This window comes from Streptopelia decaocto, assembly GCF_964273445.1.
Source record: "Streptopelia decaocto genome assembly, chromosome: 14".
Taxonomy (NCBI): domain Eukaryota; kingdom Metazoa; phylum Chordata; class Aves; order Columbiformes; family Columbidae; genus Streptopelia; species Streptopelia decaocto.
Genome location: NC_138669.1, coordinates 9,918,321 through 9,943,035, shown reverse-complemented (window position 1 = coordinate 9,943,035; position 24,715 = coordinate 9,918,321). Strand labels below are relative to the sequence as shown.

General features: G+C 43.9%; 1 protein-coding gene across 2 annotated transcripts in view; it reads left to right on the top strand.

The window, feature by feature from the left end:
- The window catches only part of GNAS (GNAS complex locus), a 140,718-nt gene that overhangs the window by 30,977 nt on the left and 85,026 nt on the right, over nucleotides 1-24,715 (top strand). The window contains exon 1 of one of the 2 annotated variants that reach the window (XM_082065343.1): nucleotides 22,591-23,761. The exons of the other annotated variant lie outside the window; for it this stretch is intronic. Within the exon in view, the coding sequence (XP_081921469.1) occupies nucleotides 23,623-23,761 (139 nt within the window). The 5' untranslated portion in view covers nucleotides 22,591-23,622. Of the gene's footprint in view, nucleotides 1-22,590; nucleotides 23,762-24,715 lie in introns of those variants that run through there. 2 annotated transcript variants of the gene reach the window in all.

The window sequence follows — 24,715 nt, the reverse complement described above, 5'->3', positions numbered from 1 at the left end:
GCAGGCTGCCCATACAGTGAGTAGACAACCAGCCTGTCATTTCTGTAATTCTCGTAATCTAATTACTGCCTACCAGAGCAGCAAGCAACTTCTGCTAAAAATCCGTGCTGTGCTGGCTCAACACAGAAATCTGATCTGGAGTAAGGATCAGCCAAAAATGTCCTGCGGGTTCCTGGGTGCATCAGGAGGCTGAGGTGCCTCTGGGACCGGGACCATGGTTGCATTTTCTCTTGGTTGGTGTTCACCTGTGCGTGGTTTGGAGCTTATGATGCTTAACTACAGCAATTAAAAGGCTGAGGAAAACGGGAAGGAGACAACCATATCTACCTTTAGGACAAGGTAGCTGCTTTGTCCTGTGTGCAAATAGCTGTAGGAAAAGGTCTCCCACCCTGGCAGCCTGGGACGAACAGACCACCCCTCCAGGCACAGCTTAGAATTTGGGTGCTCTAAATCTACTCATTTGGGATTTTGGTTTGTTTGCTTTTAAGGAAAAAATAGAACATTAATTATTATTTGTAAAGGGCTAGATTCTCACTACAGAACTGCCCAAGTAAAGTTAAATCACACTGTAGTTATTTTGCTTAAAATATGAAGCAAAGTTTGCTGCCGTTGCCGTGCTGACCAGTGGTTTTGAGCCAGCAAGTGCCTGGCGGTGCTGGTTGTGGCTCACCTGATATTTATCCATTGATCTGGGGTGGCAAAGAAAACTTTCCTTTGATGCAAGCCTGACTAGTCTAGCAACAGAAGTGCCAGCATGTGCAGGATGTGAATCTAGAATCGTTTTTTTTTTTATGAACTTGCTTAAACCCAGCCATTTTGCAGCCCTTCCTACAAGAAACCAGAATTCAAACCCGCTCTGGCAATTCCTTGCATGGTCCAGGTCACTGCTGGTTATTCCCGCCACGTGCCCCATTTTGGGGGCAGCACCTGTGAGAATGTGCCCTTTTCTCAGTAGCTGCAGAGGAAAATATGACAGGTACTTGCTGGCTGCAGCAAGCAGCAGCTCGTTGCAAAATAGTCACTTTAAAGCAGAAGCTGCCTGGCTCTGCCAAAGCTGGAGGGCCAGCCCCAGAATGGAATGCTTGTAAAAATAAGATGGTAACCATGCGGCAGACAAGGAGTAGAGACCAGGAAGTTTCAGTGTTACATACAACATGATACTCTGCTTGGAAAAATATTGTCACGATTATAGAGATATGGGCATGGATCCATAGTTGAAAGGCATAACCCAGTACCTATCATTAGAGTGATTTTAATCTCTCATTTCCAATGTCATCTGTAGAAGAAACTCTTTTTTAGTTTCAAATTTCTCATGTGAAGTGTTGAGCCAAAGGAGATGTGTCTCATCTGGCGAAAGTTTGAAGTAATTGTTTAAGGCTGGTTTTGAATTATATAGGGGGGGGGGGGAAATTTGTCTTATACCATTTGAAAACATAGCAGTATATTGATTTATTTTAAAATTTACAGGATGATGGATTTATTCTAGTTTAACCATGATGATATTTATTCAATGGTTTGGATTTTCAACAAAATGAAAGAAAGTGTTCTTTCAAGCAACCTGATGGTGAAATAAAAACGAGACGGCGACCTTTGAAAGCATGAATGCTGCAGCTACTCAGTCATCCTGAATAACAGTGGGATATCTTGATTTTCTATACATGAGAAATCTTGCAGTCCATACAAAGAAATTTTTCTCCTTTTCATGTATTTATTTTTTAAATAGCTGAACCAAATCTCTGTCAGCTTGCTTTAAAAGACAGGCTGTTATGCCTTGAGCTCTAAGAGAGACAAGCTTTTGCTGGGACGGGGGCTGTGGATATGCAAGAACTAGTGTGAACTCTCCTGACTTCATTCTCCTTCAGGAGTCACAGAGATGCTTCAATAATCCCACGCGGGGCACTGGAGAAGGGACAAATCTGACCACAGAGTGCTGGGCTGATACTCCTATTTGTGCCATTGACTGGGAAGATGCTAATTTTGAGCACTTCTGGGTTTAAAAAATATTTAAGAACATATAGTCAAAGTGCTAGAGAGACTTAGAAATTTAGAAAAAAAAAAAAATGCTAAAGGGCTATTAAAGTACACTCCGGCTTGCTGTATGGCTCGCTTTTGCTCCCCCTACCCCTCGTGGAGCATCAGAATGACCAACACAGGCACTGAATTTTCATCTTTACATATTAAAGGCTACTTCAACAACAACAAAAAAATCACTTTCTGGCTTTATAATGAAGATGTCACTGCTGAAAAGTGAGTTGTGTGCCTTCATGTGAGCTGTCACTTTACAGGCAAGCTGTACCTTCTTCTGGTGTCCTGGCGAGAAATTAATAAATTACAGACACTCAGCCACTCTTCTTCTCATGACAAATGTGCAACAGCCTTTGCGATCAGAGAGATGTGTTCACATAATAACTTAACTTATACAGTTAATTTACTTTCCTTGCTTTTACCTTACCACAGTAAGGACAGAGTCGTCCATCTCTTGGGTATTTAGTTGTGGGGCAGACAGTTTGTGTAGGTGGCAGGTATTCCACGTGCCTTTGCCTGTGTTTTGTGCATTGGCTTGAACTTTCAACCCCCTTAGTCTGGTCTTCAGTGAAGCACGTGTACCTGAAGTGAAATCACCCTATAGTGTATATATATATATATATATATATATATATATATGTCAGGTGTGTCAGTAAAAAAATGCAAATCCTACCAGGGGAGGGGACCTGGCCCTTGACTGCACTATGTGGGTTCAGCCCTCCTCTTTTGCAGCTGCGATATTTGATACACGTACTGGTTCATATTGCAGTCCCAGTCCCTGCTCTGGTTCTGTCGCAAAGATTTTTCCACTCTATCTTTAATAGATAATGTTTTAAAAGTGTTTTTCTTGTTAGAAAGACCTTGGCTGACATGATTCACCTCAGCAGGCAATGAGCATATATATATATATTTATATTTATATTTTTATATATATATAAAAATGTCACCTTTACAAGGCCTACCAAGATACTCTGTGGGCACTCAGAGGTGGTGCTTGTCAGAGATGTTGGTATTTACTTTACAAGCAAGGCAAAACTCTTTAGAACCAGCAAAAACCAGGTCTAACAAAAATAGTTTAAGTAAACAAAGGTGTTTCTCTTCTGAGAGGAGGTAGATGTGCCTGTGTAAGGACATGATCCCTATGGAGTCCAACCCGCCACAGCATATAAATAATAAAAAAATCCACAGTGGAAAATAAAACATAAATAATAATAATAATAATAATAAAAACAACAAAAAGCAGCAGAACCAATGAGCTTTGCTCTTCCTTTTCAAGCGTCTCGTCATTAGGACGTGGTCAGTTGGTGTTTGCTGGCTGCTGCCTGACAGTGTTCCCAATGGGATTTTCCTTACTACATGTCTTAAAGAACAACAGCAGATTTCCTTCTCTGCCTGTGTGGCCAAAGAATTTCTGTTTTCTACCAAAATTAAATGTGGTTGTGTATAGCAATGCTGTGAGCGTCCCCCTCCCCATCACCTTAGTCTTGGTAAATCTCTGCCTGGATTGAACCAACGGGATATCTCAACCTTTTTTATAGATGTAGCTGAAGGCAGGTGACCTTTGTTATTTAGCAGCTTTATTGTCTTCTGCTCCACCTTGTGTACCACTTGTATTGCCAGCAAAAATATAAGAACATTTTGAAGTATGCAGGATGGAAGTCATCTTTGAGAGGCATCCTACAAACTCTCCTTGGAAAATGATTTGTTTCTTCTTAGGAAACTTGTAACTCTATTTAAACTTATTTTTTTCACTCCATAAAAACAGAAGGGAGATGCTGTAGCCTAACTGCACAGCCTGTTTTGTATTGCTTGGAAAGAAATTGTTTCCCTTGACCTGGGTGGGAGTTCGGATGAAGTTGCAGCAAAGGAATATAGCTTAAAATATAGGGTAGAGAATGATGTCTACCCCCTTTTAAATCTATGATAACCAATAAGCTTAAGTAACGTAATAAGTATTTCAGAAGGAACCTGAACAGTGGAGAGAACTGGTATTTTAATTTTAAGAGATTAGGATCATTTGTTTAGGCAGAAAATGTAACTCATTTCTGCATCAAGCTGTATTTTTGGTTTATAGACTTAATGCCTTTAAAAACGACCAGTGGTGATGTAAAGACTTTAAGATGTAATATAAACGCTTTGAAATGCAGACAGCAACATCATGTTACTCAAAAAAGTAACAGAAAAAAGAGTGCAATCTGTGATGCTATCAGCATGCCAGATAGCGCAGCACCTGAAACTTCTTGGGAGGTTTCCTTGCAGCTTTGTTAGCTCAGACCCTGTGTGGATCAACTTTTGCGTGTTTTTCAAGTCAGCAAGACCGCAAACAAGGATTTAGAGACTGTAAAGCAGTAAAATTGCAAAGGAGAGACACTGGAGTTGGAGAAAAGGGACTGTGATATTTGGTTTCTTTTTCTTGGCATTATTTAGACTCCCAAATGACAACGTTTCTAGTTTTCTAGCACAAAGGAGGCCTCATGCTGTTCAGGATCTGCTGTCAAGTTCTAGTACAGATCATTCTGTATCCCAAACAATTTATCTAGTTCAATGATATTTTTATTTCACAGCAACAGTTTATAGACTCTCGTCTAATAGATGGTATTTTTGGAAACCTCCTGTTTATCTAACAATAAAAGACAGGATGGAATATCAGCTTCCATTTAGATTTCTCTAAATTCTCTCCCATTAAATCAATAACATTTTTTTTTTTTTAAATTAGACTTGCTTTTAAGGAGAAAGACTAAAAAGGAGAAATTAAAATACTACTTAAAACAAATACTGAGGCATTAAAAATATATGCAGCATTAATTTTGAGTAAGTCAAATAATCTGGGTGGGTTTTGTTACAACATTGTAATAAAATGTAATTTTAATCACAGGAATGTAACCGATTTACAGCATATATTGTGACTGCTGGTAGTAAATGCGAGCAGGCTGCTGTAACTTTTATTTTGTGCACATCGGTCTCCTGTCCTGAATCCGAGCCGCTGGGAGAGAGACCGGAGACTGGGGAGAAAATCACATCCAATAGCTATGACAAATTGACTTCCAGAAAATAACAACATGCTTGCTCCGTTTTTGACTAGATCCAGCTACCTGAGAGGAACTTCATGTACCTCATCGGTCGCAGTAGCACTTTCATTTCTGTCACAGAGGTCTAAATAAATGAATTGACCATCTGCAATTAATTCGCATTGTACAAATAGTTTGAAGACTGAGTCGTCTGTCTTCCGAACAGAACAATCTATTTTTAGCTTTTCAAGCAAGCCTGTTTTGTGTTCTTTGTAGAGTCAGCGACATTCTTTCAATTTTTCAGCTTAATTAACACAAAAGAAATTGTAATCTGAGAAGGCAGCAGAAACAAGAACCCCCTGAAAAGCATGAAGATGGCAGCTTGGCAAAAGAGAGCTGGCAAAAAGAAGGAAAAAATGAAGTTCAGAGCAGTTTGTGGGATTTTGGCTGGATATTATATAGGCTAAATTTATAAATACAGTTTGTTCATTTACAGTGAATGCTCACAGGTCCTGCAACGAATTTTGGATTCTTTATTCTGAAAATGATGAGGGCCACAGCAAGGACGTTTTTGCAGCTTTCTGAAGGAATAACAACTACACCAGAAGACTAGTGAAAAAAGGATGTTTCTGTAGAATTACATACGTCTGGCCTGGGTGTGAACGTTGGTTTGTGCTCCCTGGGTGGTTGAGGGGACACCGAATCCCCTCCAGATGGACTGTGTGTGCTTGCAGTTGGGAGTAAATCTGTATTTCAAGCTCAGATATATTCAGATGTATGTAATTTTTATTAGAATCATGCCCTGACAAATGCAAAAAAATATCCATCACAAGATGTATTCCGCATGACGTTAGGATATTTGTAGTGATGGTTTGAGGAAGGCGGGCGCAGCTTAGTGCTCAGGGAATTAGAGAGAAAATGCTGGTTCTACGTGCAAAAAAAAGGAAGTGAAAAGCTGAACAACAGCAAAATCAGAGAATGTTCAGAAATCATATTTTGAAATAATAAGATTTCTGTGCCTGCTGGCAGGTGCTTTTCTATTTAGATCTATTAAATACACGGCATTAGCATTTGCTGTGCATTAGTATTATGCATGCATAGCATGTAACCTTCCCAATTAAATGTCTTCCCAAGTATCCGTTTTTTAGGTGCTTGTGTGAAATATGCAAACGGAGGAGGAGCATCTTGCAAAAGAAAATGTAGATACTGAGTTGTAGAACTTGGAGTATTTAGAGATATTTAGTTACCTAAAAATACAGCAAAGTTCCTAATGGGATTCTTTTGCAAATACTATGGTAGGTGTGACAAATAGATCCACCTCATAGATTCAGCTGGATCTCCTTTTGGAGATCTACCTGTATCTTTAGATATTAATACAAAGGTACCTTTTGAAATCTGGTCTCCAGGTGCTTTTGCAAACTATTTTCCAACTGATTTCCAGCCATCCTGAGTAGCAATTTCATCTGATTCCTTCCCAATACTTGCATATGAACAAGTCGTACCACGCATTGCAGAAAAAAGGTTTGTTTAACAAGCTGAGTTTAGTTCTCAGAACTGTCAGTGCTTTCAAGTGTATCGAGTTAAAGAAGAAGTCATGACTGACTTCTGATTAAAGTAAGATTAAAATAAGTTTGTTGCAGAAATGGTCTCCTGCAGGATGCCACCGACTTCCCCAGCTCTCACCAGTTTTGCAAGACAAGAGCCTCATGTCTTAAAATAAGCGCTGGGAGAGATTCCTTTCACTGCCAAGGGCCTGTAAGGCTCTATCCTCTTTTACCTTCACTGTAGAAACAGGCTCTGTTTTCCATCTCTAAATGAAAAGTGCAACTGAGGAGTTGGGGAAGAGGAGGAGGAACATTAATGTTCTTACTAAGAAATAATAATGAAATTATAGTGCTGTTGCAAAGCCCTTGTGAAGGACTAAGAAGGTGTGTAACTGGTGTGTGCAATCTACGGGCAATGAGCTGAAAATAAAAGGGAATCACGGGCAACATTGGGCCAGTTGGTTTATCTTCTAAAAGGTAACCTGTAAGTTCCTTTAGAAGTTATTAAACTCCTTTTAACTTCAAGGTCTTCACAGTGCCAGATTTTATATGCAATTCTAACTACAGGTAGTATGAAAGCTGCTGATCAATGCTGAAGGTGGTGGTGAATATTAAATACTACCAGAAAATCAGTTTGCATACTTTTACATTAATTTGCATTGTGAATTTGCCCCACACAATGCTAAAGGAGGAAAAGTAATGATACTATCACCTTTCTCAATATCTAAAAGCAGGCAGAAGAAAGTAACAGGCACAACTAAGAAATGAAACAGACTTTAATTGTTTGAGTTTTGCTTGTGGAAGTTTTCCATTCGAGGCAATATGCAGGTGTGTCTTTTGTGTCTAAGGGCTAAATATACTCATGATACTAGTATGTTGATAAGTCTGTACTGCTTTGATTAAAAAAAAAGTTGGTATTAATTAAATAATTTCAGTGCATTAAAAGCAACAAGATAGAGTTTTGTCATCTCCATACTCTTAAAGTTGTGGATCTTTGTTTAAGGAAAAGTAAATTTAATTCTTAAAGTATAGCTAAATATAGTAACAAAACAGGAAATATGTCCTAAAGTATGTTTGGTTTAAGCCCCATAAGAAAGTCTATTTAAGGATTCTTCTGTAAGGATGTAAATTCTGAAATATCTATTTAGTGTAACAGCTGTAAAATATGTGAGGTAGTCAATCATACCTTTGGCTTTTATACTGAGCCAGGTTACTTGCCAACATAAACAAAGACTTAAAGGCTTACTTTTTAGACGTTTCAGACAGAATCCAGAGTGAAACTTTCACTTCATCCATAATATCCTAACTGTTAATTAAGTATTTCTGAAAGCAATCAACCAAAACTGTCACTTCTAAAGACATCTTGAAGGTCTCTTCCGCTTCATCCATTTCATTCTTGCATGATCATCTCTTAATGGATTTTTTTTTCCCCCATAATATGTTGATCGTTCCTTTAGAAGGTCTGCACCAAATATATTCTCTGAGTCATAAGTCAAGTCTGTAGACCCACTACATTGTTAAATAATGGGAAATATTCACCCCTGGAAAGGATAGAAGTAGCACCCAGGCTGTGGGCACTGAGTGCTCCACCAAGTAGAGGGACAAAGTTCTCCAGGCCCTCAAGTATTCAAGAAAATTGTTCAGGTAAATGACTGTCCACAGCCCTTCTCCATACTCTTAGCCCTGAAAATATCCTCCTCAGCAGCAGTAAAGAGACATATCCTTAAACCTCTGTTAGCTGCTGGAAATCACCCTGCTTTCACAAGGAGTTCTGCAACAGGCTTCTTCCCGGAGACAGCAGGTTCAGCAGCAGTGTCAAGGACCATGTAACAGGCAAATTTCAACTAATCTTTAGAAACTAGCTGGCTTGCTTTCCACGAGGAATGGCCAGAAGCCAAAGCTGGATAGTGTTGCTCAGCTGCCCCATCCGTTTGCATTCTTTACTCGCTGTCAGTCATCTTCCCTACACCTCTGCAGAGACTCTGGTATGAGTTCCTTGCCTCTTGGCTTTACATGCAAGCCACACAAAGAGGTCCCTCAGGAATACTGAGAAGAGTTTCACTGCTTGGTGGTTTTGGATTTTATTTTCTTCATAGATGTTACCTTGCGATGGCAATGCATGTAAAGGCAGTCTTCATGTACCATATGCATGGTGAATCAGATACTTTCAGAATGCATTCAACATAATGCATCCATTTGGCATTGATAGCCTTCTCATCTGGAAGGCTAGACAAGCAGACAGTGGTATTTGTGCATATAGTTTGTTCTGCACATCCATAGTGGCCTTTTGGTCAGATCACATTTGAAAAAATCACAAATGTGTGGTATTGTTTGCTCCGTTGATGCTCCTCACTGTACTGAGAGGGTACTACTTGCTGGTCTCTATCTGTGTTTTGGTGTGGCTCATGCTGATGAAGCAGTCCAGCAGTAAGAAGCTGTGGTCCTTCAGTGTGTAATCTATAGACGGTGCTGACTACCAAGGCTCATTCTATGGTCCATGCTTCATAGTCCTCAATAGGAGCTTCTCACTGTAATTTAAAATTGGCTTCACTGCTTTCATCTGTCTTGCAGAAAGCAGGGGAAACATCTGTGTTCGTGAAAAGGAATCACAGAAGGGTCACCAGGTCTTTTCCTGTTCTTCCTCTCCCCACTTTACAGATGATTACTGCCAGTGTAAAACATAAAGATGCTTTTTGCACAACCCATAAGGAGTGAGGGGCCATGTCAAGCAAAACTATGGGTCTAACTAAGGTCCCTGGCTCAGAACTTGTAACTCAGCCTCTAGATATCTACTCAAGGACTTATCTGGTCTAGTGATCAAAACTGAAAGGGCCTGGCCTTTTAGGGAGGGAGGAACCAAAGCATTTGAGCCTTGCATTGATTTTGATGGGAGTTGTGGCTGCTTAACTGTTCTAAAGTATTTTATTCTGGCTGCCATAGTTGCTTCACGAGGCTCCCTCATTCCACACTGGGCAGTCCCAGGAGAGCAAGACAAAATGTCCGTAATTTATGGAGTTCTGGGTAAGTGATATGGTGGTTGAAGATCTGTATGTTTAGGACCTTAATATTCCAAGTATGCGTTTTCATCAGCGTAACAGGGTAGCTTTTCACATTATAGTAAATAATAGACCTTTCCGCCAAGATGAAATTGCAGTTTCTTCTCAAAATTGCGATGTTGCTGAAAGCCCATCAGACAGTAGAGGGAGCACAAGTTAACAGTCACTTTTCCCAGTGCCATGGGATAGCAACACAAATTGTATGTAAAACAGCTAACAGAACTGGAAGGAAGAAATAAAAGGGTGAAAGCTGTGTTGGTAAGTAATATACTGGAAGTGGATGAAAGGGCTGGAGGGAACAGGTTAAATGCCTGAGTATTAGAGAATGAGAAGCTAAATATGGCATCTTGATATAGCACGTGGCAAGGGGCCAGATCTGTTAGTTCATAGATCTTAACCCGCTTCCAATATTTGGGTTTGAGGAGGATTAAAAACAAGGAGAGGCGCTTTTTCAGGTTCTGGTTTCGACAGCGATGGAATCTCTGAAGAGCAATTTCAGTGCAGTGAAATCCAAATGCAGATTCTCATCCTGTGGGACCTTGGGATCCAAGCCACAACCCAGCGTCGTTTCTTCGGTCTGTCTGTACTGAACGCTTGATAACTACGCTCTACAAAATAATTTGCCTGCAGCTACAAAATGTAGTTAGATGGTCGTGGCGCTCTGGAGGTAATACGTAACATTCTTGACAACTGATACTCGCATTAAGAATAGTGTGCATATTTAGCTTCTACCTCTGATTTAAAAAAATATAGCATCTCCAAGGTATAATTTTCTTATGCTATGTGTTAGACATGTTTATGTTACGTGGTATTAGAACCAAGACAGGTTGCTAAAATATAAGGTTTCTTAGGAATCAGCTGCATTAATGCCTCTGCTATAACTGACGATATAAATGAGAATGACATTTATATAACACACTTTCCAGTATAAAAGCCAACGTCTATTGGCTATAAACACTCAGAAAGCTTTACCATGAAAAATTATAACAATCAGGGGTTAGATGTTACATTTAGAGGAAATGTAGGGCAAGATGCATGGATCTACTGTGTTTTTGATTGCCTTTTTCCAAGTGGAATGGCTTGAGCTGAAGTTAACTTTTTGCTACTTAAGAAGATTATATGGTTCATAGAAAAATAATTCAAACTGCTTAATTTTTAAAGCTTTTTTAATAAGAAAACTTCAAAGAGGTTCATTTTAGAGTAGGATTCAAGTAATGTAGGTAAGGTAGTTCTGTATTCCCTCACTGAAATGTAGTTTGAAAAATAGACTCTCATGGCACCTATACAAGTATTTCTATAGATCCTTATCTGTAAGAACAGAAACTTTTTTTTTTAATTAAAGATCATTATAATTGCTAATGGATGATTGTTTGGGGGCATACGTGAGTCAAACTGTGGTTTTGAGAACACCTTAACCTTCACCGCGTCCTTCGCCCTGTGCTGTAGTGTCTGTGCTGAATGAAAGTACAGGGCCCATTGTGGATGCCATTGCCAGGGAGAGGAGCACCTCCAAGGGGATGGATGAGAAAGCTGAGAGTCATTCAGAACTGAGGAACAGAATTTCCTAAGACCGTGACCATTTTGCAGAGAAGCCAATTAGTGGTTTGGGAAAGAAACAAAACAACCTCTGAAACAAAAGCAAAGGGGCAGGAGAGGTGTTCAAATTATTTCAGGAAGACATGCTATCTCACAAAGAAGCAAAACTTTCTAGAGAGATCAGAAGCAGACTCATTGCTGCTAGAAATGGTGTAATAGGGACAAGAGGTGAACTCAAGCCTGTTTGGGTTCTTTTTCATGTGTTATTCCTTGCTTGCGTGTTTTCGTTAGCTTTTATATTTTTGTTTGGTGTTTTGTTTGTTTGTGGTTATTTATTTGGTTGGTTTTGTTTCTTGGAGTTTTTTGAGAGATGTTGGGGTTTTTTTAAGACTTGGGTGTCTGTGACTAAGAGGTTCCTTTGCCAAGCCTATATTGCTTTCTTTTAGGAGTCCTTTAAGGATATACTACTGGAAACCCAGAGTTTCTCACAGCCAGTATACCCTAGGGTAACGTACTGAAAGTACTGTCTCCAAAAAATTGTTCAATGAGTGTTGATGTGTCCAGATAGTGGCTTACACCATGGAGTGCTCTTCAGCTCGGGTCTTCAAAGCTACTCAGTAGTGATTCATTCATGATGTATATCTGTCTAGACATGACAACTTGATGCAATAAAAAGGTTTCTGCTCAGGTATTAAGAGACTGTAACAATTACCTAATTGTTACTAGGGCAGGAGGTCTCCAGTCATGGTAGATTACTGCTCTCATGTCTTGCCCTGTCATCTTCTCTGCCTGCAGACCAGTTTGGAGTGTTCGGATCCAGCCGGTGAATCTACATGCTTTTACCACTTCTCTCCTGAGTCATTTGCTCCTGCTTAGGGTTTTCACATGGATGCTTCTATTATATAAAGAGACCTGCTGTAGGACACTCTTTGGGGCAGTTAGATACTGCAGTCCATTTTCCTGGCCCAGTGAAAACTCTGCTTCAGCACTTCACATTCTTAATTTCACGATATAATCTCGGTTTCAGCTCTCTGGTAATAGGAATTCCTTTTTTCATCCTTAGGCAAGGAATTTCGTAGCCTTTTTAACTTTACTCTTAAACCACACTAAGCATATACAGATCATCAAAAATCAGCATTCTTACAGGTTTTGGCTGCACAGTTTGATTTTGTAGCTCGTGCATCTTAGATCGGGTCACTATCCCTCTGCCCATCAGCTCTTTCCTCTGATTAGCCTGGCCAGTGTGCGCTGATGCATTCCCTTTCAGAGAGGCTGAAGTCCAGTCTTTCTACCCCTTTCTCTTCCCTTCGAGCCAGCTTTTAGGGTGGAGAAGAATTAATTCTTATTTCTAGGCTGAAAGTTGGGAGGCGGTCTGTGCTGGTAGATCCTGGTGGCTCTGTTTCTGCTTTGTGCCCATCGTCATTTAGTCTCTTCAGCAACAAGGATGATTTCACCCACCATGGAGGGTATGATACCAAATAAATGTAAAGAAACCTTATAGCCAAGGTGATGTTCACAAACTAAAGCAGGGTTATAATTTTGATGGCGAACTATTTTTGGTGCCGTGGTCCTTTTGGCCTGCCAGAACTGTGAACTTATTAACTCCCTCACTAGTTTCCTCACTCAAAGAAAGCAAAACCAGGAAGCTTAAACTGCATTTTTCTTTCAAATGAATATTAATGGCAAACATTATGAGGTACTTGCTCAGCTCTATAGCAATATACGTGTCCATTCATGAGGTGGTCCAGACAGAAGAGAGGATTAGGAATACAGAATTTAAGACTGAATTCAAAAAGGCAGTGCAGGAACCTCAGGCCCCAAAATATGCCCTGAAAGTTTGACTTTATTTCACACTGTCAGCCGGGATTCTTCTTACAGCACCATGATATTCATAATAAAGAAATAAATTAAATCCACCCCTTCCTGTATGCTTTACAACACACAGCACTGTGCGTGCTCAGCACATGTGTAGTTTTGATAAAGAGACATTATCGAGCCTGAAATAATTTTAAACAAAACAAATAATGTGGCTGCCCAGCACTTCCTCTGAAAGTTGTTCCTTGGACAAATCTTCCTTAACTCTCACGTGTATGGAGTTAATATATATATCCATCACTAACACCAATTCATAGAAAGAATGTTTCAGAATAAATGTACGGCTGTGTATTTTATATATAGGGTGTGAAATGCAGCCGTGCAGGAGGGCCCTGCCTTCAGCCTGGGGTTGCTGGGGCCAGGAGGGACTCGGCATCTTCTGCTGCCCCACAGCGCAGGGCAGGTGGGGGACAGCTGTCCCCATGCTGTCCCTGTGCTGTCCCCGCGGGGCTGCTGGCTTATTGGTCACTCTTCTTGTTTGTGGGCTGGCAGAGGAGCTGCAGCGGGTAAGAGCCATTGGATCCCCTGCCCCTTGCAGCATCCTTGGCTGTTCGGAGAGCAGGATGGCTTTCCATCAAAGCCCTGCTGCAGACAGAGCTGCGATCCCACCCGGGGCAGGGTTGGGGGCTCTCCACAGGCAGCACTGCAGTCTTTGTCCATGCTGGGTTTGTGGGGAGCCCCGTCACTTGGTGTTGACCCCCAGAAGGGGGTCACAGCCTCCACGGCTGGTTCGGGTCTGGGGGTGCAGGGCTCCTCGCCTCTGAGGAGCGGGGGCTTGGCCGCGCCACCCGCTCTGTGTTTACACAGCGTAGACTAAGCTGTAAAAGGCCGATTGCTTCAGAAGCGAATAGGTCACTCTTAGACAAGAGAGCATGCACAGAGCAATGGAAAAACAAATTCGTTATTGTAACACCACAGAGCATAAAGCAAACCTGGAGGTGACCTGCAAAAGAACACAGCACTGGGTTTCTGCCCTGTTTGGTGCTTTATGGTGTACAAAGAAAGATTGAGAAGTGTGCAGGCTTTTATTTTTTTTTTTTTCTTTCCCTATTTTCAAGATAAAAAGTATCTTTGTTACTTTGAATGTAGCAAGGATGAGGATTCTGGTTTTGCTGGAGGGCCTGTGGCAGGAGGACTCGGCAGAATACTAACAGCTTTCTCAGCATTTTCATTTCGAAAAGAGAGCGTTAAGATTTTGAACAGAGCCTATTTTTTTTTCATCTAATCTGAGTTAAAGAGGTGTTAAGAAGAGGAAGGCAGACTATTAAAAAAAAAAAATCGCTTCCTTTTTGAATAATTATTTTATGATGAAACGTGTAGCAGAAGGGCTTAAAGGTCACCAGTGAGATCAGGGCCCCTTGGTTCTCTGTGCTGTGCAGACATGTCAGCAGTAAACAGCTTACAGCCTATATGAGAGAGGCAGATAAAAGGCAGTTGGAAAAAGAGGCAGAGAAAGGGGAAGAGGCTCGTCCAAGGTCACGCACAGATGGGAGGCTGTGCTGGATCGAACGCTCTGCCATAGATCAGGTCTCCTGGATCCTGTTCCACTCTTTGATCCCCACGCTCATCCCTTCGCCACTGACGTTTTGTGAGTGTTCAAACTGGCCCAGACATCCCCCTGGGCTGGGTCCAGAGGAGGGGATAATCCTTCCCCGCTGCTGGTTTTAATGTGGTAGAGGCAAAATCCCAGTCTTGGACCACAGGTTCTGACCCAGCCTGACCCTGGCTCCTGCCTGGCTCCCGCAGCCCCGGCAATGGGTGTCTTTCCTGGCTTTGTCTGAGACAGAGCAACCAGGGAAACCTTTCCTTGCACACCTGAAGACTTGGGCATAATAAATTGTTTTACATGCATTCCTAAAATCGAAGACACACACACACACACACACACAAAAACACCCACCAGAAGGACTTATTTGGAACACTGGGAAAGGGTCTAAATTCTGCAACTGCCCTAGGGTCTGTGGGGCACTCTAATTTAACATCAAGGCACTTGAGAATTAATGATGCTGTTAGTTTGCCAGACAGCCAGAATCTCCCAGGAAAAACAGGGTACAAAAGACCCCTATTCTATAATTGTGTCTGTATGTAATTTTAGGATCTAGGCTTAACATATTTCCATCTAAAGAAAAAGATGGGAGAAAATACCGTTTCTGAAAGGGAGCACTTTGAGGCTTTAGCAGTGCAGAGACAGAAAAGCAAAGTCACAGTTCTGTTTTCCTTGCAGATCGTCTCTAATAATGGCTCCTGGTATTGCGAGTATTGTGGTTTGCTAGCACTAAAATGTAAAGTTATTTTGAGTGTGAAAGCCTAAACATCATTCTATTTAAAAAAAAAAAAAAAAAAGTAAAAGAAGGAGAGGAATGTTTACAGCACATTAAAACCTGTGTGACAACTTAGCAAGACCTATTTTAACAATCCTCTTATTCCCCTTCCTGTTATGCGCCATAAAATGAGAACGCGGTGTCAGTGATAAATAATATTAGCACGGAGGGACAGCTCAGTGTGCTGCGGGGTCAGGCCGAGCCTAAGCCAGGCTCAGCCCATCGCACCCTGCGCCGCTGGGGTGGCGAAGCCGGGAGCGTCCCCCCCTCCGCTGGGCTCCCCGGCAGGAGGAAGGTTCCGGAGTTCCGTGCTGCTTTGCAGGAGCTAACTATAACCTGGAATTCAGAACACAGCCTCTGCTACTGCTGCCTCCGTGGGGTTCGTGACCCAAACGTAACGAGGATTAAAAGCAGAATAATTCTTTATAAAAAAAAAAAGTTTGTAGTCGGGGGTAGGTCTGCAGTGATTGTTGATAAATATTGAAACTAAATCTGACAAAGGATTGTTCCCTTTTTTTTTTTTTCGCGATCGGCATTCCATATGTGCTATGCGGAGAGCGAGGATGTGCTGCTACTTCTGTTACATAAGAGGGTTGTTTTTTTTTAATAAAGTGCAGTGCAGAATGCGTGAGTGGTGAGACGGAATATCAGGAAAAAAAACTGCAAGAAAATGAGCAAAGCTCCTAGGTGCAAAGCTCTTACTCAGTGTTTTATTTCCGTAATCCCGTGAGTTCCTTAAAGTTTCTTTTAATGTTTCTGAGGAAAAGCCTCGAAATGAAAGGAGAGAAGCAAGGGTTTTTTTTTTTGTTTTTTTTTTTTCCTTTGGTTTAGAGGAGGGTCTTGGTTAATTGTATTAGTAGACTTTGGGCTTGTTTTTATTTAAAAACAAAACAAAAATCCCTCTCAAGTTTGGAATTCCTGTATGAAAAAATTCTTTATCTTTGCCAGAGAGGGAAGCATCTCCTTTTCATTCTGTTTGTTTTGGCGTATCTGTGCTTAAGTGTTTTGTGTTTGTTCTTTATTGAATACATTAGTGGTGCATTAATTTATTCCTGGCAATGCTCGTTTCATTGCGATGGACAGGCTCACTCCCAGATGACAGACAAACTTGTCATTTTACTTGGTGGCCCTGCTTTGCCCTCTCTGAGTTTGATTGATAATGGTTTAATTTCCTACCTTGTTTACCTTTTAGTGCTTTAAAAAGTGATTTTTGTTCTGCCCACTGCAAAGGAAACAGCTGAAAAAAAGCACCCACGTTGGATTCTTGCTCCAATTCCAATCCGTTTGCTTTGTTTTTCCTTTTTAGATTATTGTTTGGCTTCAATTTGTTTGTTTCTCCTCTAAACGGGATTGAGATTACTCAAGGGTTCCTTGTTCAGCAGGTCAAAGGGTAATTTGGAGACTTTGAAACCATCTCCCCTTTTATCACCAAGTTTCATTCTTCCGAGAGTCCAAAGGATTTTGCAGGACGATAGCTGGTGGAGGATGTCTCCATCTAAGGAAAGCGTGAGCAGCAGACCTGAGTCACTGCAAGAGGCCACGGGAGCTGTTTTAGTGTTTAAAGCAGATGAAGAAAACACTGATCTAAGTCTAAATCGCAGCCTTAATTAATCCTTATATATATAAAAAAATGAGTTTATTGCGGATTAAATATGTTGAGACTGATAGGTTTGATACTCACCTACTAGTCGCTTCTGTGACCCGAGATGAAGGTCCACAGTTCTGTATTTCTAAAGCTAAAAATTGTAACAGACTTCAAACCAGAGAGGTATCAATACATGAAATTATACATTGTGTGCTATTAAAAAATGTCCTTTAACTGAAAGAGTCAACCTGTCTCAGAGGTAATCCCTGCTTTTAAAAGGGGGTTCGAACCACTCAGCCACGGCGCTGTGAATTTGGAGAACAGCAAAACAAAGCGTTGGGTAATGTAAGCTCCTTCACAGAAATCCACAGCTACTTGTTTCTGCATAAGATTTTAATCCTCAAAGGTGCTGTGCACATGGGAAACTTCTTTTGCACCTTTCTAATATAAATTCACTCACTGTTTATTTTTTCCCAATACTTTAAATCCCTTGAAAACCTTAGCAGGAAAAAAAAAATCAAAACAAAATAACCAAAACCAATCCATCTTAATTTCTTACAAAGATATGCAGAAGTAATAAATTTCAAGTGAATCACAGATAGGAGAACAATGCATAGTTTTTTTGTTTTTTTGTTTTTTGTTTTTTTTTTTTTAAGAAAGCAGAGTATAGACATTATCCTACAACAGCATATATTCAGCTGTGGGGGAATTAGAGGGTTGCAGATTCTCAGTGAGAGAAGATTAAACTGTCTTCCCCTTGAGAGTCCATCTTGACATGATGAGCGTCTGTGACCCACACTCTGGAGTGCAACAGGCTCACAGAGCTGAGGACCAGGGAGAGGAGGGAACTGAGCTGCACGGCTGGACACGCATCGTTGCATTTGTTGTTCACTGATCCACTCCCTGACAGCTTTACTTTTTGTTTTGTTTTGGTTTCGAGTTTTTGTTGGTTGGTTTGGTGGGGGTTTGTTTGTTTGTTTGTTTTTTCACACACACAAGCTTAACTCTCTTTTGATTCCTCCTGCGATGAGAGGATCATAGAGGGGAATGTTACCAACTTTACAGTCCGGGTTTTCAAGTGGAAAGAGTCTAAAGTAAATCAGAGATAAAGGTGTCGCATTCGTGTTCCCCAGATTAATTGAGCTCTGTATCCTTCCATGAGAAAGCCTTGCTGAAAATAGGCTATTTCCTATAAACAGAAGCAGATGAAATTGTACAGTTAGGTCACCACTCCAGCTTTTACTTGTTGAACTACAGATTTTGCATTCTCTGCTGTGTCTTCTCAGCCATGGTAGGAACCGAAATCCAGGCTATTCCAGTGGCGAGGAAGGCTGACAGCCTCCTCAAAAGCTGCGGTGCCATTTCAGTCCGGTTGCTAAGGGATGCTCAAGCGTGATGTCGCCTGTGTCTTCCCTTCCAAATAAGCACATTGGTTTGGTCACAACTCCACCCCCACAGTTCACAGCCAAAAGTTTATGAGGTCGTGTTCGCTGCGGACAGTGCGAGCCCATAAGGAACTGTGCAACTCTCCCATCTGAAAACTAATTAACCGTTTCTTTTTTTTCCTGGAGGCTGGGGCATCCAAAGTTCTCAGTACCTTCAACTTACTAACAAATGTGAATTGTTTGCAGTAGGAAATAAGGGTGTTTATGAGCCAGAGGGTTTGTAAGGCAGCTGTGGTGTAAGGTGGACATCCTGATCTGGGTCTCATAATCACCTGTGGAAACTGTGAAGAGTAGCTGGAGTGAATCCAGAGCTTAACTGATCGATTGAGAGTGAAACTGATGTGACATCAGAACTGTAAGCAGAAAGTTTTATCCATTCAGTTAGAAAGAGAAAAGAATGGAACAACATGAAGTGTGTGTTTCAGAAGCGTTTTTTCACTAGGCTCAAAATCTACTTTTAACAGTGACTCCAAAACCAACTCCTGTATCTACATTGTCCAGCTCGTGTTTGCGAATTTTACAACAGCATTTCAGTGTCTCTTACCTATACAAGTGTGAATATCCTCATGCACAATAGTGACACTACCACAAGGAAAATGCATTAAAATAAATGCAATAGTCTGTCAAATATAAACTAAATATATTAAAACAGCAAAAGATAGTATTTTTCTTGAGGTCCTTTTGAGTGATTATACTGATAAGTATTATATGGAAATCTTAAAAGGACAGAAGTTGGTGTGTGTAGAAGTCTGTAGGGTGGGGAAGGCTTATGGGACGTGTACTTTTCAACAAGTTCTCTCTCACTTGTACTGCTATGGATAGTCTGTTTCTCCTTTATATGTGAATCTTTTTAACCATCTGTAAATCAGGCTAATACAGTTGTCCTGGCTGGGAAGAGTAAAGTCTGCATAGATTATGCACTTCAATAGGACTACTCAGCCAGGTAGAGTACATGTTTATTTACAGGATTGGGCTATTGTTACCACAGTCCCAGACACCAAACAGTAGATTTTGGGGCAAAAGCTGTGGAAGGAAAATGGAGAAAAGAATTGCAATGGAATTCCTCTTTCCAAAAAACAATTAAGAATATTAAGAAATCTGATGATTGTCACTAGAATGTAATAGAAGTTAGACCAATGGGACTAAAAAGCCATGAACTAAAGTTATCAAGTGGACTGAAGTGGATTATAGGTATATGAAACTTTCCTATACACGTCCCCCACAAATATTCCATTGGAACATTATTCACTTTGAATTATCTTGCTGCCTCTGCTTTTGAGATCTTTTGTGGTTTGAGAAGTGAAACAGCAGAATATTGTTTTACACTGCCAAACCCCCTCTTCTTTTTGTGAAATTTTTAAGCAGATATGCATATTGGTGTCTCAGAGTCTTTACATTTGCTTTAGGCTGAAAAGGCAACAGAATCTGAGGCTGTTGGCTGTTATGTTCAGACACACAAGGAACATCAACGAGTTTGAATTTCATCTGTTAGTGTGCTCACAATCTTCTGTGTAAAAACTCTTATCTCCCATTACTTTAAATAGTGCAGGTTTGAGGCAATAGACATAAGTCTTCTAATGTCTCTTTCAGGCACTTCCACATTCATGTTACCTCACATTTGGGGAAAATATTTCTGCTTAGCATGCAACAGTGTCTTTTACCATCCCCCTTTGGGTATTTTCAAGTCTCAAATAGTTAGACGTTTATCACAGAGGCACTAAGCCCATATGTGTAGTTATTTCATCTTTGCATTTATCTGTTTCTAAGACTACAGGTTTTTCAGAAGTGAGCTTTAATTTTACAGTGAGCTGGGGGTCAGATGTTGCCTGCACTTACCCTTCTGGTGGCAGGAGTCTTGTGAAACTCAAGTTAATGGATTTTTGCAAGATGGAAGTTAATGCAACTAGTTCCAATGAGAAACACAGTTTACTCTAAAGACACATCAGCAGCATTATGTTATTTAAACAAATAAAAAAGAACGAGAACAGCTCATGTGTTGGTATGCTTGCTCTTCAAATGATGCTTTCCTAGTCAGAACAACACTAGGAAAAAATCATGGCAGCTCGGTGGGTTTGTGAAGTACAGTTGGTGCCTTATGCTTGTTTCCCATTTTATTTCAGAAAGATAAAAAAAAAAAAGTAATTGCTGATAGGTTTAACAATTTAGGAGGGTGTTTGTGGAGTTTTTTTGTAGCTTTTGACACTTTCACACCTTAATAACGCTTGTAATACAAGGAGCTAAATCGTAATTCTGTTGCAAATAACTGGGAGTTTTGTGAATTAGTTGAGTGTTTTCCTTTTTCAACGACCTCATGCTTTGTTCAGGCTGAAGAGACAGAGATGTAGGGTCTGTCTACCAGGAGGGCGGCAACTGTGCCCCGGCGTGGTGGCTGGTGGCTGTTAGAGCTGCAGCTCGCAGAGCCCACCCCGGTTTGCGTTCCGGACAGGAGCGGGCATGCGCTGCTGGACAGTGGCGTTTGCCAGCACTCACTCCTTTGCCAGCAGATGCTTTGGCTTATTTACCACTCACCTGTCTCTTCGCTAATGCCATTCACCAAGATTTTAGGCTTTTGTGTATGTCCAGCAATAATTTTTACCTTGTTTTTGTATTCCTTTATGTTTGGAGCCCGAGATAGGCTCATTTTCCCCACTCCCTCAGCTGGGACCTGGAGGGATGCGAAGCCAGGAGGCTGGGGCAGATTCTCCGTGCCGTGCGAGGTGGCAGATTCTGGCATTTCTGCATTCTCTTTATGCTACCTGTGACCATCAAAATGCTATGAGGTTTTCTAATTTTCAGTCTGAATTCTGCTCTATTGAGTCCTTTATACCTTGTAAACGCCACAGCTAAAATATATTTGAATAATGTATATTAGGTGGAAGCAAAACAAATAAATAAAAGACCTATAAAGTATAGAAGGAATTATTATAATCTCTGCTTCAGGTGGATCTGAGCATCACTGAGCCCAGTTACTCTAAGAACTTTTAAAACTGCCTTGGCCTAAAACAAGATGTGGGGAAGTCACTAGGAGTCTGTCCACTGACTCCAAAACTCTTCCACTCTGTGTACCCCAAAGTTGGGGCATTTAGAGACAGACTGAACACCAGTAAATCCTCAAAGGTTTGATGGTGGTGTTACCTGTTTCCCTTGGGGTCCACCCCTCTTTCAGCAAGAGTGACTAAACAGATGTATCTGATGACACTGTGACCTTCTAGCTGTTTGCTCTATTCACGTAATTATTTTACTGTAGGTAGTTCTAAATATAGTAACTGGATAACGTAAGAAGGTGTGTTCATGGGAACAGTGTTATAGATAATTGAATTTTGCAAACGACAATAAACAATTTATGGTAAAGGACATTTCACTAATCTCAGGGAGACAAACTACCTGTGCATTTTAGGGAACCGAGTTTTACGAAAAGTAAAGCAGCAATCTTTGTTTTCCAGACATAGCTGGAAAGCTTGTGCATGAAAACTACAGTGTCATTTATATAATGAGCTTTCAAAAAATATTTTAGAAAACAAAAGGGAGTCAGATAGCTGATAAAACTATATGTAGAAGCAAGTGCCTGTGTCAAGTTGTACTCCCCTGGTGCACCCAACATGACTTGTTAGCTTGTGTCCCCACCAAACCCAGCGCCCCGTGGGCTGCAGTGTGTGCGAAGGAGCGGCCCAACGCCCTGGAAGCGTGTTTGCCCAGAAATAGCCGCATTGGTAAAAATTAATTCGTGCATATCAGCGTCTGTAGGATCGTTCTGTAAGTCACTAGGCAGATATTCAAAGTTCAGCAATTGAGAAAATGTATCAGTATAACAGAGATATTTAGTACGGTAACTTCTGCAATAATTATTTTCCTAGTGTAGTAAGAAGTGTTCCAGGCCACGACTCCGTTAAAATTTGTTCAGCATTGTTCAGAGCCCCAGCTCCTGCAGGTATTTCTCTCGGCCGCTTTCCTTCCGAAGAACCCTTCCGAAAGGCCACTCGCCGTCGCAGTGCCCGCCCGTCCGAGGGGCTGGGAGGGCGGTGAGCTCCAGGCTGCCCCCGGCTCCGTGCGCGGCCGCAGCGGCCGGGCCGAGGGCCGAGCCCGGCGGCGGGAGCGGCGGGCCCGGTTCGAAGAGGGCGCCGGCGGCGGGGCGGGCTGACGCGGGCTGTCATGTGAGCGGCCCCGCTCCCAGGGTTCAGTGTGGGCCTGCTTGCCCCACCCCGCCGCTCCGCCGCCTCGGTGCAGCTCAATAGGGGGAAGGAAAAAAGAAAAAAAAAAAGGGGGGGGTGAAGGAAAAAAAATGCGGGAGAGAACAGGGAAAATAAGACGGGGAAAAATCCTCCCGTGAGAGGCAGGTTTTGCGGTTTTGCTCGGGGGAGAGACCAAACGGGCTTTTTTTTTTGTGTTGTTTTTTTTTTTTTTTTTCCCCTCCCGCTCCCCGGAGAAGCCGAGAGGATTGAGCCGCCCGGACACCTAATGTGAAAAAGCAGCAGCAAGGAGAGGGGGGGGGAAATAAATTAAAAAAGGGGGCCTTGGATTGGACCCCCCGCCCCGGTGAGGGAGGAAGGACCCACGGCGGCCGGAGGGCGAGGAGCTGCGGCGCCCGGCGAGGGAAGGGACCCGAGCTCCGCCGAGAGCCGGCGCTGGCGTGACCCCCTCGGCGCTTCTGCCCGTCGGCGCGAGGGGAGAGGCGAGGAAGAGACGTTTCCCGATCCTCCCCGCCGAGGATTTGGGGAGGTTTCCGCGCCTGGAGCCCGTGCCTTTGGATCTAAAGAGGATTTTTTTTTGTTGGGGGGGTGGCACTGAAGCTGGATTTTTTCCTGTGCGTGTGGCGCGGCGGGGGACATTTCTATTCCCTCTAGAGGAGCCGGCGGCCCGGCCGGGGGCGCGGAGATCCCCGCGGATCGCTCCGCATCGGGCCCTGCCGCCACCCCCCCGGGGAAAGGTGCGCTGAGGGGATCGGCGCGGGGCTGAGCGGGGGGGCGGGGGAGGAGAAACAGCTGCAGCTGCCGGGGAGGAGGCCCGGCGGAGCAGCAGCAAAGTCATCGCCATCGGCCCCCCCTTGGCTGGCTCCGGACTCGGCTTTCTCCATGTCTCTGGCTCTGGGCAGCGGCCGCCACAGCAGCGAGTAGGGGGGGAGGAGGAGGAAGAAGAAGGGAGCCCGGGAGAGTGCCTCCCTCCCTCCCCCCGGCAGCCCCGGCCGCCTCCCGTCCCCTCGCCCCGCGTCCCCTGCCTCCCCCTTCCCAAGATGGGCTGTTTAGGGAACAGCAAGACGGAGGATCAGCGCAACGAGGAGAAGGCGCAGCGGGAGGCCAACAAGAAGATCGAGAAGCAGCTGCAGAAGGACAAGCAGGTCTATAGGGCCACGCACCGGCTCCTCCTGCTGGGTAAGGGGCTGCGGGCAGCGCGGCGCTGGGGCAGCGGGCCGGGGGCCGTTCCCTCCCCGCCGAGGGCAGGGCGGCGCGGCCGGCCACCGTCCCCCTGCCCGGGCACGGGGAGGCCCGAGGGAGAGGTGGGGCTCGGGGGGAGCGGAGCCACAGGGCCCACCCGTTCCGCGGGGCCTGGGGGCGGCGGGGGTGGCCGACGAGCCCGCTACCGGCGGGGCCGCGGGAATCCGTTATCGCCCGGGGAGGTGGGCCCGGGGGTGCTGAGGAGACCGCTGCGCCCCAGACGAGCCTGCCGGGCTCCTCGGCCCGGCGGCGGCGGGGAGGTCTCGGGCACCACCCGGCGTGCCGCGGGAGGGGGCCCGGGGGCAGGCCCCGCAGGTACGGGGCTGCTGCTCGGGGCCGTTCTCCGCCCGCCGCCGGGGCAGTGCGGGCAGGCCGGCCGGGGCGGGGAGCGGGCCTCGGGGCCGAGTGCGAGGAGGTGGCCGGGGATGCCGGCTCGGCCGTCGGCGAGGGGCGCGGGAGCGTCGGGCCCGAGGGGGAACCTGGGAGATAAACAGGGCAGGGCGCTGACAGCGGCCGCGGGCCTGCCCCGGGCGTGCGGAGCGGCGAGCAGCTGCCGCCGGGAAGGCCGGTCAGCGCGGCCTGGCAGCAGCCGGGGGCCGGCGGCCGGGGCTCGGCCGGCCCGAAACGCTCCCCTCGCCGGGGGCTGAGGCAGGAGTGCTGAGGAACGTGCGGCCAGGCCGGGGAGAGGAGGAAGAGGAAGGGAGGAAGTCAGGGAATCGTTCGGGGGAAACGCAGGGAGGATGTCGGTCCCGGAGGGAAGCGCGGCGGCCGGCGGCGGGGATGAGGAGCGAGCCCGTGCCGCGGCGGGGCCGGGCTGCGGCGGGCGGGTCGCGGGCACGTCCCTCGGCAGGCTCGGTAGCCCGGCTCCTGTCGCAGCATTAAGGTATCGAG